This window comes from Melanotaenia boesemani, chromosome 22 (assembly GCF_017639745.1).
Source record: "Melanotaenia boesemani isolate fMelBoe1 chromosome 22, fMelBoe1.pri, whole genome shotgun sequence".
NCBI lineage: Eukaryota > Metazoa > Chordata > Actinopteri > Atheriniformes > Melanotaeniidae > Melanotaenia > Melanotaenia boesemani.
The window spans coordinates 15,198,866-15,214,784 of record NC_055703.1 but is presented as its reverse complement, the minus strand read 5'-3'; the positions used below and the strand labels follow the sequence as shown (position 1 = coordinate 15,214,784).

At 39.1% G+C, this 15,919-nt stretch overlaps 1 protein-coding gene across 5 annotated transcripts in view; it reads right to left on the bottom strand.

Annotated features, from left to right (window-relative positions):
- The window catches only part of nhsl1b (NHS-like 1b), a 92,762-nt gene that overhangs the window by 9,408 nt on the left and 67,435 nt on the right, over positions 1 to 15,919 (bottom strand). For 2 of the 5 annotated variants that reach the window (XM_041976766.1, XM_041976767.1), the window contains exons 2-5: positions 8,293 to 8,445; positions 4,916 to 5,043; positions 2,881 to 3,085; positions 205 to 336 (exon numbers count right to left, since the gene is read on the bottom strand). In XM_041976766.1, coding sequence (XP_041832700.1) covers positions 205 to 336; positions 2,881 to 3,085; positions 4,916 to 5,043; positions 8,293 to 8,445 — 618 coding nt within the window. Of the gene's footprint in view, positions 1 to 204; positions 337 to 2,880; positions 3,086 to 4,915; positions 5,044 to 8,292; positions 8,446 to 11,913; positions 12,090 to 15,919 lie in introns of those variants that run through there. The other 3 variants (XM_041976768.1, XM_041976770.1, XM_041976769.1) reach the window with 2 other exon arrangements.

The following is a 15,919-nucleotide window of genomic DNA, read 5'->3' as shown; positions in this document are numbered from 1 at the left end:
GACATATGATATGAACTGAAACAGTGAAAATCTGCAGGACTTTGATCCAACACTGAAAACTTATATGAGTCATTTTTTTCCCTCTCAGTAAAATTAAATAGCTCATTGTGTGTGGTTGTGTTTGATGAAAAAGATGCTCATGCAGACTGTTGGTAGAGTCTGTGGACAGTAGAGGGCAACATATACCTCCACAGTGATCCATACCTAGCTCCTGGTTGATGTTGTCAGGCAGCCCTGATATAGTCTTTCTGCGTTTGACCTTCTTGGGCCGGCGGGACACGGTGTCAGTGTTAATGAGGGAGCGGCGGATGCTGGCCTGGCGGTCAAACACTGCCCCTGGTGGCCGTGATGGCGAGAGCATAGGCAGGCAGACACACAGGCAAACAGCAGTCGGTTAGTTAAAAAAAAAAAAAAGTCAATAACATGCAGAGGGTTTTTAATCTTTTGGTTTAACATGCAACATCAACAAAGCAGGGGATAAAAGGGACAAGTCAATCAAATTACAAGGAAACATTTTCCCTCGAGAGGTTAGTAGCCATCAAGACATTATCAAGATGTTTCAGTAAAGGTGACATAAAAGCTAATTTGCATGTTTGCACTGCAACTTCCCCTTAAAATATTTTGTTGGTAACATTTTTAATTCATCTCCTTTGTATTTATAATTCGTAGCCAAGTGAATGTTATGGTATTGCTACTAAAAGCTGTTAACATTTAAGTCTGCCAGAACCTCTTTCTTTAGTTTTATTTACAAATCTTCAACAGGTTAATTACAAAAGTGAAATGAAATATGAAAACAAAACCATTTGTGTAGCTGCATAACTCTAGAAAATATTTTATGTGATTTGGGTAAATTATTTCCCTTTTTCATCCATCAGCCAAAATGCATAAAACTGGTAGTTTCATCAGCTTTTTCCTCCTTCGAGGAGCTGAGCTCAGAAGCTTTCTTAATTAGTAAATTTAGTGAAGCAGGTTTAAAAGCTTTTCTCAAAGAAGATATTGCACTCTGGCTGGTGGTTGATGTTTATTTTGACCTTTAAATATGAGTACCTGAGATGGAAACATTCATGAAAGTACATGCATTTAAAACATACACACATAGCAAAGATCCAGTATGGACCCACACACACAAACAGTATTTAAAATGACTCAATGCGCTTTTCACTCTGCAAGAAAATTGATATCCTGCTAAAACTGCTTTTCTTAGTGCAATTTGGCTCACTGGTGACAGTCTGCAGGCGTTAGGGAAGCAGAAACTGATATGAAGACAGATACTGTCTATCGCAATCCGACTCAAAGTGACAGAGAAGTCCCTGATCTCTCTCTTTCTGTGTCTGCATGCGTTTTTTTTCTCATGCTCACACAGTAACCTAAAATGACAGTGAGTGGAGTCAGTGCTGCATGGGATCACATTAAGCTCTCATTAGTGTCCGAGGAGATGAGGAGAGTGCAGTTATATTGCCCTCGACACCAGTCGTAGGTGTTGATATTCAAATGGGATCTGAGCAGTGTTGTTCTTGGCAGGCATCTCAGTTTTAGTCACCATGACGAAAATGCTTTTTTTTAGTTTTAGTCACATTTTAGTCATGTCTAAGTTTGATAGTTTTAGTCCAGTTTTAATCGACGAAAACTCAAAAAGGTTTTAGTCTAGTTTTAGTCAAGTAAAAAAAAGTATTAGTCTTTTAACAAATTAATTTAGGTCAATAATACGTATTAAAAAGTGGAATCAAGGTTGACAGGTTATAACAAGTATTGCAATTCATAAAACAAGTTAACCTTAATGCTTTTGCATAATAACCAGATCCTTTACCAGATTGATAGCTTTAACCGGGACTTTCCCATCAACAGGGATGCAATGCTGCCGTGCTACTTAACTGCTGTTGGGCAAAAATCTTTTATTTCTATATTTCACCTTTTTTCATGAATTGAAGCCCTACTTCATCATACAAAAATGTCACACAAGAAAATAGCAGATCTATAAGTTCAACATGTAGCAACACATTGTGAGCTTGTTGTTTGGTTTTATTTTAAATTACAAAATTAAAAGGACTGGTTTTAGACTTAGAAGGTTTCCAACCAACAGCAGATACTTTCTGATCTACTCAGGGCTATGCATTGCACAGATAAAGTGCTAACTGTGGAATCAATTACTCAAAAAAAGCAAAGAGCAACAACAACCTTACTTTGGTAACTGTGGATTTATTTCTGAGAATTTTCGGAAGTGCAATACTCCACCCTGAACATACACATGCCCAAAATATGAGCAAAGGATGAGGAACACGTGCTCAACTCGACCTGGTCTGCTAGTGAAATTATGATAGATTATAGCTAAAATATGTCCATATATCGTTTTATCGCTTCCGACCACCAAACCCCTTCATCGACGCTGCGGCCATGATTCATCTATGAACTGCTTGTCTGTGTCCGCGCTGCACGTCAGGTGGTGGGAGTGGCCAAGGTGCAGCAGCATTGCTGACTGACAGATTGCGCTCACTATAGGCAGAAATGTCTGCATTTTTACAGTTCACAGAAAAATGTGGCATACTAACAAGGGAATTGTGTTGACATGTTTTGCTGTGAATGTGTGTTCATCTGTCAAACAGTCAGTGAGAAGCCTTGACCCCTGGATAAGCTGTCAAACTGTTCTCACACACAAATGCTTGCTCACACATGCTTAAAAGAAGGTGAAGGTCAGCTTTCAAGACACATGGTGGGAGGGGATATGGTAAGGTGGCAGACATCCACGACTAACACAGTTTTTCCTCTGTGGATGATTTGATACAGTCACAAATTAGTCTACATCCATTCAGAAAAGTATTGATTAAAGGAAACTGATATTTTATTTGTTTCTTCTTTCGTGGGAGGGTTAGGGTTAGCACATACCTGTGACGTTGATGGCGACTATATCTGTTGGCACGGCCTGAGCCACCAGCCTCATCTTCTCCTCTGGGGTGGGAAGGGGCGTGGTCTTGTTCCATACCACCAGTCCGTCAACTTCTGACATCTCGCCTACTTCACTCCCTCCCTGCGGCGTCTGGGACCTTATGGAGAACTGAGATTTGTCATCGTCCACTGACGAAGTTGTGGACTAGAAAAGAAAAGGAGGATGATTTAATGTGGTGAGGGGGGATGATAGGTAGCAGAGAACTGGAAAAAGACAAGTTAAAGAATCATATTACAATCAAAACATATTTATTCAAAGTAGAGCATAAAGGAAGAAAAAGAAGTCAGGATCATAAAAGTGTCTAAAACCATAAATGAGACTGTTCAGGATAAATTGAGGGCTACTTCATTATATTCACTGCTGCGACCTTTAGATGCTTGCAAAGCTATAAATATGTTTCATGATTAAAACACACACATACACACACACGCAAACAGACAGACAAACACCTGCTGAGAAAACTGACGGAGCAGTCAAAGAGAGCGGGATAAAAGCTACAGAGCAGCAGCGAGAAGACAAGAGAGAGAATCACTCATGCAATAAACTGTGGAAACACACTACGAGTCTTCAATCATGAAGTCGAAGAGAGCAACACACAGCCGTGTTTTACGGCTTCATCCAGGCTTGAAATTGAGCTATTATTCTTTTTGAATGTTTACAACCTTTCGCACCAGATATTTTCATCCAGAGTGATTGCAAATAATCCTGAAGGGAGAGAAAAACTATGATGATCAGTCCGTACCTTTAATCCTTTACTAAAACTTAGTTTGTTTCCACGCTGAACAAATTTAAGAGAGAAATTTGCAAAAAAAAAAAAAAAAAAAAGAACATTTCAAGAAAAACAACCAGCAGTTATTTCTTGTCCAGTATGTTTGCTCCCAACAATGTCATATATCAGAATAGTCTGGAAAGAGGACATTGGTGTTTTTTATGAAAATGCAAGGAGGGTGGGCAACAGAAAGGGAGGAAGGGGGGCAGTGCAAATAAAGAATAACCTCAATAGTTTGCTGGCAAACATAGATTGTTATTTGGAATTGCTGTGGCTCAAGCAGGAGCCTGGTTTAGCCCTTTGAAGTTGTTGTCAGAGAGAGTTAGGATCAACAGCCTCAGGACAACAGGAAGTGATGAGAAAGAGAGTAGAAGAGGGACAAAAATACTGAACAGAGGATGAGGAGGGCAGAGTCGAGGGGGCCTGGTCAGGGCTGCTCGGAGGAGGTAAGTATGTAGGGATGGAAATAAAAAGAGATAAGAAGTGACAGTTCAGAATAACAACTGTGTGTTATGAAGGTTAAGGGTCAGAGCAAGCATGCTTTGAGGACAAATGGAGACCTTGATAATAAGAGTAACCCCCCCCCCCCCCCCACGCGCGACTCTTCCAGGACACCTCATATAACATGCCTAAGTGTGAGACAAAATAAGGGAGGAGAGGAAGAACATCTGTCTGTCAGATTAATTACTTTTCACTTCACGCTAATGTCTGCTGCATAAATGGAGCTACTATTTTCTTATATGTGGTTTATTTTAATCTGCTTTTTAAATCCAACATCTCTTTTGTTAATTGGTGCCTTTTTTCCCCTCATTTTCTCTGTATCTCTCCACCACCCTACTGTGGATGTATAATCATATGACAAACAGTAATATGTGGATAAAAATGGCATAGTAGGAATTTAAAAAGAAAATAATTTATTGTCTTTATTTAGTCTATAATCTATATTTAGTCCTGTCTGATAAATGATGACCAATAAGAGAAAAACAGAAAATTATTTTTAAAAATGCAACTTATGGTAAAATGGAAAAATATTTCTGACCACTAGAGGGCAGACTGACACCATTTTAATTAACGGAAAGCTGCTTAATCCCAAAGCATAAACACGTTTTGCACCCATATGTCCTCAAAATGTTAAAAAGACTGCTACACCTGGACAGCTGCATGTCTCTATAGACACATATATGTCATGCTGCACGCTTGCATACCTTCTTGTCATTTTCATCATCTTCATCATCTTGCAGGCTGCTAGTAGACTGGATGGGGTCAGAGAAGGTGGGACCCTGAGAGTAGTACTGGGAGCTCCTGAAACCATCTTTCCTTAACTTGTCACATTCTGGAGAACAAAGATGAAGAAACAGGTCACAAAGAGAAATTACTTTTAGGTTGCTACAGTCAGTAATGCAGAAAGAAAGTTTAAGTTTACCACTTGCTCTTACTTATGGACTCTTTTTCCGTCTTTAAAATCACACATGATGGTACGAATGTGTGGATATTTTGGAGGCTGTAGATAAACAAAGAGGCACTCTGGTCCTAGTAGTATCAGTTGCCTAAGGCACCACTGTTATTTGTTATTTATTTCTAGGACATACATAGCTCTGCATTAATGATCAACTGTGCATAGTAAAAATGTACCAGAAGTTGTGTTTCTTCCATCACGCATGTGTGTGTAGTCCCTTTTGGACTTTGCCAGGCACAGCTCACACATCTTCTCGTCACCACCTACTGTGATGAGGACGTGATGTATGTGTGTGTGTGTGTGTGTGTGTGTATGCATGCACAGAAGTGTGATAAAGAGAGAATTTATGTGTGTGCAACCAGAGGAGGGGGTATCAGTTTCAGTCTGTCACACACAGATGGCAGAAACGTCGCTTTTCTTTTCTCCATCCCCCTTCTCTCTCAAGGGGCATTTAGCTCATAGTCACTCTCTTGGTCTCTGTAAACTTCTGCTTAGCACAGGGGTGCTCAACATTGGTCCTCGACGGCTGCTGTCCAGCAGGTTTTGGATGTTTCCTGCTGTAGCACATCTGAATCAGATTGATGGGTCAACATGTTTGAGCAGGACAGGTTTACAATAAGATGTTGAGGAGACCTATTTAGTTTGAATCAAGTGTGTTGGATCAGGGAGACATCTAAAACCTTCAGGACTGCGGCCCTCAAGGACCGGAGTGGGACATCCCTGTAATAGCACATTTTTGTTGTCATTTAAGAGCTTTTTTAAGTCTTGTATATTCTGTTTTTATGAAGTGTGTCACAAGATCCATTTTGATTAAATATACACAGGTATCAAAGCGCACTCACATTACTGTTACCCTGGCACCTCAAACATGCTACTTCTGATCCCCCTTTATGTGCAATTTATTTCCACAGCTAATTACAACCCATCTATATGAAGAGACACACTGATGCATGTATAATTCTGTCAGCTAATGGATCCTGATGAGGCTGGCACATGTAGCTAATAATACAGCAAGCTGAAGTGGTATTGATGTGGAAGATGGGAATTGGGAAGCACGATGGTAATTAGGATGATAGCAGGGTGTAGAACTGTTGATGTTGATTGGTTGACAAAATCAAAAAAAGCCTTGATGAGAGGGCTATGGCTTGTTGCTAGGCAAAACTGGAGGAAGCAGACTGGAGACAACAAAAGGACTAAAGGAAGGATGGTGTGGACGAGAAAAAAAAAACTGAGGGTCCTTCTCTTACCCCTTTATATTTCAGTAGCAAAAATAATTCTTTAGGAAATATTTTACTCCCAAAAACAGTACTAGCTGACAATGAAGAATACTTTTAGGGTGGTGCTTGCAGCTCAGAACATCTATTGATTGGTCATGTTCTCCCAACATGGTTCCTTTCTGTTTCAGCCATCACATTTTTACCTCCATCTTAGACTGTAAAATCTCACTTTAAGATACACCACAGAAACTGTTTTTAACAGTTTGTAAACTCAAGATGTTTGTTCTTCAGACCTCAGGGGAAATGCAGAAAATCTCAGGTTTAAATTAACATTTTTTATTCCTGGGTAAAAGACCCAGGGTGTTAAAGTAATAAAAACTTTGAGTCTTAATGCACTTTGACTCACCTTGTTGTTGAATTGTGTTATACAAATAAATTTGCCTTGCCTAATGTGGCTAAAAAAAAGTAACTGTGTGGCACCACAACATTACATGTGGGAAAACTAAACCTATCTGGCCTTGTGTAAGTTCAAAGACAGGGTTACTCAATTTGGTCCTACGAGGGCTACAATCCAGCAGGTTTTCCATGTATCCCTGCTCCAACACACTTGACTTAAATTGATGAGCGTGTTGAAGCAGGAATACATTAAAAACCTGCAGCCCTTGTAGGACCAAACTGAGTAGCCCTGCTCTAAGGCATGATCCAATCCGGTTTATTTATAGAGCACTGTAAACTCAACAAAACACAACAAAATTCAAAATACCAGTAAGCTCCTAAACATGAAAGACACTGCTTAGAGGATTCATTTCATTGAAGTAGACAAACAAGCAGACTACTGTGGCTCATACTGATTTAAAGAAAGAACTATCAGAGCATTTGAAAGTAACACATGAAGACTTTAACTGGTGTGGGACCATCAGAGTCCCACAATGGCAGTCAACAAAGAGCTAAAACAGAGTGAGGCTCAAATGGACAGCACAGGTGCTCTCGTTGGACACCTGTTGTCTTTCAGTTGGGACCCCTGGGGCTGGGTGGTGACGGCAGGGTTAGATGGCGACTGGCTGAGGGGGTGGACTGAAATAATCCCACCTCCCAGGTGGTGTTCATGTGTTTGTGTCCCGAGAAACATCAATATTGCAGAAAGTAATATGCAAAGCAACTGTGCTCGGGTCAAACAATGGAAACTCCCAGAATAAAAACATCATGTTTCAACTGCCTGCTCCTGTGTTGTTGTTTTTTTTGTTTTTTTTTTAATCTCATAGCACACAAGGCCAGTCCACAGTGTAAGCATCAATCTTGTCCACAACAGTCATACACACAAATACACAAATGCACACCTGCATGTGTTTTCTGATATTTGCATCTCACACTGTCAGCTGTGAACTCGCCCTTCCCAGGAACTCTACAAAACCTGAGTCAGCATTTACTGGAATTCCCACTTCCTACTCTGGGAAATCTGTGAGAATCTTAAATAAAGACTTATCACTCTGTTGTAACATCAGTATCTGTGTTTGTTTGACAACACGGCTGTGCCTTTTCTCTCATTGCACTGGACTAACGGAAGGAGGATGATCTCACACTTTTGTGTTGTTGCCTAAACACGAATTACATGTTTACACATTATTACAGAGATGTAGACCAACATGACATTCTGGTTTGAAGCCATGAGAAAAGTGAACCTGGAAAATGAGTTTCTGCTTTGGCTTATACGGCTGTAAATACTAGATCTGAGTTGAATACAGAAGTCACTTAGAAACTGAAGACCTTTCTATTCTATAACCGCTTTAAGTAAACATGACTAGGAGAAGACAGTTGTGACTATTGCTTAATTAGGTTTTCTTCACATGCCGTTTCAGTTTTAAGTGACCGAGTCACCACACTTTGAAGTGCTCATATTGAGTGACTTTACCTCTCAGGGCAGTCTTGAGGTTGACTTTGGCCTGGCGGTGGAGGTCCTCTACGCAGGGCGGCCTGCTGCCTGGTAGGAAGACGTTCTCCTGCTGATGCCACGGAGCTGTGTAGTGAACAGTCCACTTGCTCTCCTCATCCAGGTTAGACACAGCTGTGAAGACACAACACAGTGATGACAACTTTTCTTTATCTTGTATTACACATGCAATTTATTGGCCAGAGTAGATAAACTTATGTCAACAAAATGACAAATACCAAATTATATTAGTCATCTTTTCAAGAGAAGTATTATAGTCAATATACTGAATGTTACATGGAAAAACCAGTTTACATCATGAGGTAAAAAAAATGCCCTCCAAGGTACTGACTACTCATAGGGTTTGTTTACAAGTGTGGATGAAAAGGAAAGAGATTGAAGTGTTTTGTACTACGGTGCCAGTTTCCACACCGTCAATGTGACACTTATCTGAGACATCACACAGCCAGCAGGCCACACAAGAGAGAGGGGGAGGATAAACTTGCTTGAACAAGTTGGAGGGAACTAAACAGCTTATATCCAGCTTAAAAGGTTCAAACTAACCTCTTTGAAGAAAAAAAGTCTTTCTTAAATATTATAATTCAGTTTAAACATGAGCCAATTTTTTAAAGTCAATGTTACATCTGGTTTCTAAATGTGTTCTGTTAAAAAAAACAGCTTAGTTTCTGCCTTTTCATTATTTAGAGTCTCTCATTTAATGTTTTACAATTAATAAAATGTCGCTATTTTGCCCAAGTTTTCAGTCCAAGCCTGTCACATACTGAAGCCTTCACAAGCCACTATAGGTATAATAAACTTTAACACTATAAACACTATAAAGTTTATCTAATCTTTGAGCTTACCAAGAGAACGTAGCCAGTCCAAAGTTGGTGATCGTGGATGTAGAATTATCTCCATTTAAGCAGTTAAATGTAAGTTAAGACCACTGTCCCTTTGTCCCTTACATGACCATCACATGTCTAACTGGGAGAGAAGCCATGGTGAAGCATGGGGAAGAGAGATGGATAATGGCAATGGATGAGGGTGTGGGGAGTGTTTTGTTGGGAGGTTTTTTTCACAGGTGCAAATGAGCCATGGTAGGATGCACAGCATGTGTGAGTGAGTGTGTGTGGGAATGGGGGGTGTTTGGAGCCACTACTGTGTTAGGATGGGGAGGGGGGTCTGGACCTGCAAATGGGTCGCTAAAGAAGGCATAACTTGTATGATATACAATTACATGCAAATATATTAAGACTGCTTCAAAACAAGCTTTCTAGATTCTTTATTGTACCCAGAAAAAAACAAAAAAGTGAGTGTGTATAATGAATTCAAGTCAGAAGAAATAAGCGTGAGCCAAGTGAAGACAACTATAAGCTGATAAGCTGACTCTGGAGTCTGATACTTGTGATTACAGGCACCTGAGAGTCTTAACAGTTTATTCATGTATATGAGCCATTAACAGCTTTGTCTATAGAGGAGACATTTGATTGTGTTCCTTTGTTTTCTTTCCTTGTTACTTATTTTGGTTAATTCCTCTATTTTTGCTTCTGTCTTCAAGCATAAGTATCTGCAGCCAAATAGAAGTACAAATAGCCCACAAAAATGGCAAATTTAGGTTCAAGTGTCTAAAATTTTTCTTTGCACAATGCACAATAGTCACTTGGCTGCAGAAATCCAGTGTTCTACACGTTTAGAGTGAATGGTGACCATCTCAAAAGAAATGCCTCCTATAATTCCACATACCAGCATTTCTAAAAATTTGAGAACCAACACACATAGCTAGTGGGGGTCAATTAAAACTCACAAAGCTCATTTACTGCAAAAGATGAAGCCAAGAGAGCTCTTGCAGTGCCATCATTCTGCTTTGCCTGTGATCGTCAGACTTTTAATTCAAATGCATTAAGAGGCTAAATTCAGGAGGCTACGCAAAGCCCTGCAGATACCAGAAACAACACTTGCACTTCATTCAGTGGCAGATCAGATCACATCAGATTCAGACCACAACACCAACACATCCAGAAAAGTGTTGCAATAAGCTTTTTGAGCAACTTATTGATACCCCAGCTGTGTGTGTGCGTGAATAAAAGAGCTCATCTTTGCATAGGCTTGCCATCCCAAAATATGTTACCTACTCCATTTCTCTTTGCTTTCTCACAGACATTCAGGACAGGTAACCCCCTCCCCCATGCTCCTGTCTAACCATGGGATTTCAATAGATCTCAGTGAAGCTATATGCAGACCAAGGACATGGGGACTAAGGACACAAAGCCTGTATTGTCCCTCTGCATCAGTCCCCACATCAGGCCTTTCAGTGCCACAATACCCCCTGGCTTCTCAACACACACTCTCACACACTCTGGACTCTGGCGCGCAAGTCTTTTTAGAAGGCCACTAATCCCTCTGTCCATTGACACCCCGGTTCTCCCTACCATCGTTAACAAACAAACTGGGAGTAAACATACTCCAAAAACTTTGAAGAGCAGGCATTCAGGCTAAAAATGCAAAGACTGTGTTTAGAAATCCCTGGACAGCTGCAGTATTAGCTGTAATCAAATTATATTGATGCCTTCATTAATCCTGAGTTGAGTCCCTGACCATCTACAAACCAAAACTTCGTACCTGCTTCCACACACAACAAAACCTACTGGGTTTTAAATTCATCATTACAATGGTGCACATTAGTTTTCAAAATGTAGTAAACTGCATTTCAAACAGAAAAACAAGTCAGTTGAGAGATGAAAAAAAATTATGGTTCTGGTTTCCACTAGAAACATTTTGAAACGCATACTTCCTACATGTATTTATTCAGTGGTCAAATGCCAAAATAAGTTAATGATTCACACCAATTATTCTTTTACCTGATATGTAAATTGACTAGCAAACTTCTCTCTTCAACCTCCTGTTACAAAAAGTTTGTTAATTTTAAAGCCAGATTAAAGACCACAAAAAGCTGTGTGGGGGACCACATTGCAGGTTGTTGTGCCCCCCCCCTTCAAATGCTGAGGGAATCATTAAGACAAACACAAGCTATAAATAAACCTGACAGTCTCCACAAGCAGCTTTTCCTGCATCAACCACATCTTTAAGTCCTCACGTGCTTAATCTAAAATCATTGATAAAATATCTTTGCAACATTGCAACCACTCTTAACTATAACCTACAGTGTATACATGATGTTCAGGTATTTCAATAAAAAATAAACACATCAAAACTTCTACATCATCCAGAACTGAAGAGGCGATGTTTTTATTTCTAATAAAATCCCCCCTGCTGTCACTTTTAAAAGCTGCAGGACCATTTAGAGCTAAGACTTGTTGGCTCTGAAGTCTTGTACAAGTGGTTACCTGGTTACATGGCGCAACACAGACCTGGGTTACGCAGAGACAGCAATGAAGCTCTACAATCACGGGACACTATCAGCTCTAATAAAATCTTTTAAAAACAGCAAAGTTGGTATTGTAGATTTTTAAAACATAAAATGAGCTGATATATTAGGTAATTAAATTTATTAAAATAAATGGAAATGCAGAGTTGTTATCCAAAGACGTCTGAACAACTTAAAAAGACATTTATTATTAGTATTTAAGAAAAAGAATATCTTACCCTTCCTTTTGAAGTACTTAATTATTGACTTTAATGAGGTTCCAATAAACACCATTGTTCCAGGTAAGTGCAGATGTCTCCCAATAAGGTAAAAAGCCTCAATGAGGCACAAAAAACCTGACAAATGCAGGCAAAAGCTGAGAAAGGAGACAGGATGAAGGTGTGCTGGTGTGGACGCTCCGTTGCTTACATCCTCAGTATAAGGCTGCTTGGCTGTGAGTGCACGCAAGCGTCTACTATGCTGACAATACGTCCTACCCAAATGTCGTTCTACAAACACACACACGGTCCACCACTCCCCCCTCCATCACCACCACAACTCCTCCCTCAGCCAGACCAGTCCTCGGAGACACACACAAACACACAGCAGGAAGGGTGTAGGACCGGCCCCTCTGTTCCTCTGTGCTTTGGTTACCAAGGAGTTTCTGGCTGCCTAGCCCTGTATTTCTCATCACCACTCATTCTAACACGCTCTTTATCTCTAAGCACTCTATTGTACGCTGCTGAGAGTATAGCTGAAAGTCAAACTTTTCTTTATTATAGCAAACATGCAAATATCATCAATACTCATTTCATGCCATCACTTTCTTTTCCTTTTCTGCATGTCCAACCTGTTCAGTATGCTGCCTCTTTTTCCTCTACAACAGACTCATCTGGGGAATATTTCTGAATACAGTTAAGCTATGAGCCACCTTTGCTGAAGAACAGTGTACAGTCTTGGGTGAACAAAAAGGAAAAAAAAAAAAAAAACATAATATTGAGAGTGTCACAAGATATTCTCAAGAAAGTCCAGCCTCCCTCAAAATACCTGAGAGCAAACATTTTATGTTTACAAAATTACAATTATTTCACGTTTTCAGCTAGGAAAATGTATGATTTTGTAATTTAGCTCATATATTTTTCTAAATTATCCCGTCTTCCTCTATCTGATCACTCCCAGCCTGCTGTGTGTGCACATGGCCATTGTAACTGTGCTGCATGAATATAGACCACATACAATCCTCCCATTGTCCAATCCACTCCCAATTTATAACACACACACTCCATGTGTACACGCTTTCAAACACACACACACACCCGTAAGTGCAGGACTGCCCCTCCTACTGCGACCGTATTTCATTTCAAGCAAAATGGTTGACGGGTGGAGGGAGGGGCGGGGTTTCAGCAACAGCTTGAATGAGGCTGCAAATGATCCTTGATTTTGTGCGTAAAAAGCTTTTGCTTTCCTTACCACCTTCCCCCTCCCTCATCAGAAGCTTTCAGTCCATATTTACAGAGCAGAACAAGTGTGAAGAACAGGTTAGAATTTCCCTTTAGGCGTATTTGTTCATACTTAATAAAATTTATTGTTTCTACAAGGTTCACAGTATGCAGTGAAGTGAATTTTTGCAGCATTTGTTGCACTTGTTAATAAAACCTGAAACTCTGAATTTAATATCTATATTATATACAAGATGTAATATTCTTGTGGAGAATTCAACACGTGCTTCCCCTGTTGTTAAATAGTTTTTAAATTAGAAATTGTACCTAACTATGAATATTGGCTAAAACATATTAACAGAAAGTCAATGGTTGGAGTTATACTCCTGGACTTTAGTGCAGCATTTGATATAATAGATCACAAGTTGTTAATAAAGAAGTTACTCACATATCACTCACATTAAGTTGGTGGGAAGTTACTTGAGTAAAAGACAACAATGTGTACAATTTAAGGGCTCTATTTCAGACATTGTGACTCTTCAGTTTAAGAGGTCTCTTACTGTATTCCATTTATGTGAATAACTTACCTCATGTAATTAACAGTGCATGTATGGACGTTTATGCAGATGACACTACATTGTATATCTCTGGAGAAAATGTTCAGCATGTGAATAAGCTATTGCAATAATAGATAACTTTGGTCTCTTACTGCGTTTAGGAGAGTACGCTAAAGCATGGTACATTATAGATACATTATTTTACTTATTTAATTGTGTTTTTTGTTCCATTAATATTGTTGTATTTTTAATTGTACTTAACTGGATTTGTTTAAATGTTATTTTTTAATATTTTGTGTTATGTTTTATTATTATGCTTAAAAAAGATCTGGACCCCAGGAAGAGTAGTCTTTACTTTGGTGTAGACTAATGGGATCCATAATAAACTAAACTAAACTAAACTAAACTAAACTAAACTAAACTAAACTAAACTAAACTAAACTAAAGAGTTCTTACCAAAGATGTGGAGATCCAACCAGGCAGGAACTGCTCAATATACTGACAGTTTGCAATTAATTATGCTGACTTAATATCATTACACTAATATAACAAATTTAGTTAGGAGGGCAAACACTGCACTATCTCCAGAGAGCATTTTGGTTTTAAGCCAAAATGGTCATTTGTGGCATTTGCTGACAGAAGATGGAGATCCAGGTTTAGATATTGATTATCTAAACGATTAGAAGCATCAAATAAACAGCAAAAAGACAATATAGTAAGCACTCCCAATTATTACAGGGACAAGTAATCATTAACTATAATTTTGTAATAATGTCAGGGTTAATGATGAATTAATTAGACAATTATTCAAACAATAATCACCAAAAAAAAAGAAAAGAATATATTTAGCAATTAAGCCAAGTATTAATTATGTTCATCCACTTAAATGTGATTCTCCTGTGTTTCTGTATCTTGTTTTGCTTGGCACGCGTATAGTATTAATATAATTAATGCGGGCGCGAGCTTAAGCAGTATCTCTCATTAAAAAAAGCCTATTGTTCTCTGGGTAGTGTTAACATGCACGCACAGCCTGACAGCCAGGTCAACATCTCTATCTGCTAAAGGAGGGCTTCAAATCTAGGCCACCTCTTGGATTAGGGATATCCATTCAGCCATACGTTCATCTGCTCTTCCTCAGTGAAGAAGGGAAGCCCCCATTTTACCTCAGCCCAAACACTATCAATCTTTTATCTGTTTTTACTGTAAGCAGTATCTGAAGGAAGCACATAGACTCAGTGGGTAAAGACTAGACTAAAAAAAACTATTTATCTCACCAATATTAGCCCTTATACATTCAAAAAAATATAAATGATCAAAACTAGGCACTGTTTACAGTTAAATATAATTAGTTTAATTACCGGTTTTTCTTTGACAATCTTATAATTTACAATACCATTCTCAACACCTAAATTTCCCAGCTTGGGATGAATAAAGTACTTCTATCTATGTTTTGTGCAACTACCCAACCAAAACAAGAAACTTGATTCATTATATTAGGTGGACCAACCATTTAAAAGGTAGTGCAATAATATTTTAATTTAGCATCTTATCAGATAATTTAGGCTAAAACAAACAAAAAGGAATCACTTCAGTTAATCACAACTTGCCTCAAATGGTGGTTAACATACTAAACCATTTCAAGGGGCTGTAACTAATTATATGATGAAGTAATTCTGTTCATGTTCAGTAGTGTTATCTCTTCTTATAACACAACCCTGTCTAAGGTGAAAATGAAAAGAAAAATTGGAGGTGATGTGAGTTGCTGTAATTGTCAGTGATGAATGTGGCACAGCGAAAGGAGAGAGACTGATGAGGGACTGCTGCTCTTCCTCATGTCGCTGAACTGCTACAGTCTTTGTCCTCCCTGTCCTGTTTTCACACCCCATTTGGAGCTGCCCATCAACTTGGCAGAAGCAGCTGCACAGTCTCTCGCTCACATAAACCCAGCTTTTCTTTTTCTTTTTTTTTAGATCAAACTACAGAATTTAATATCCATTTCTCTCCAGATCTAGCTCGATCATTTAATCAATTCCCAAAACACCTCAACCAACACACACACCTCCCTTCCATCTGACAGGTCTCCACCTGTATTTTTCTAAGTGGACTTATGACGAGGGAGCTAAGCTAACCCTCTAAAACCCTTCTGCTCTACCTGATCCGCTAATGTCCAATCTCTCTCCTCCTCCAGTTCCTTCTTTTATCCCTCAGACATAAATGCTTTCATGATGGCAAATGTAATCAAACCTGTA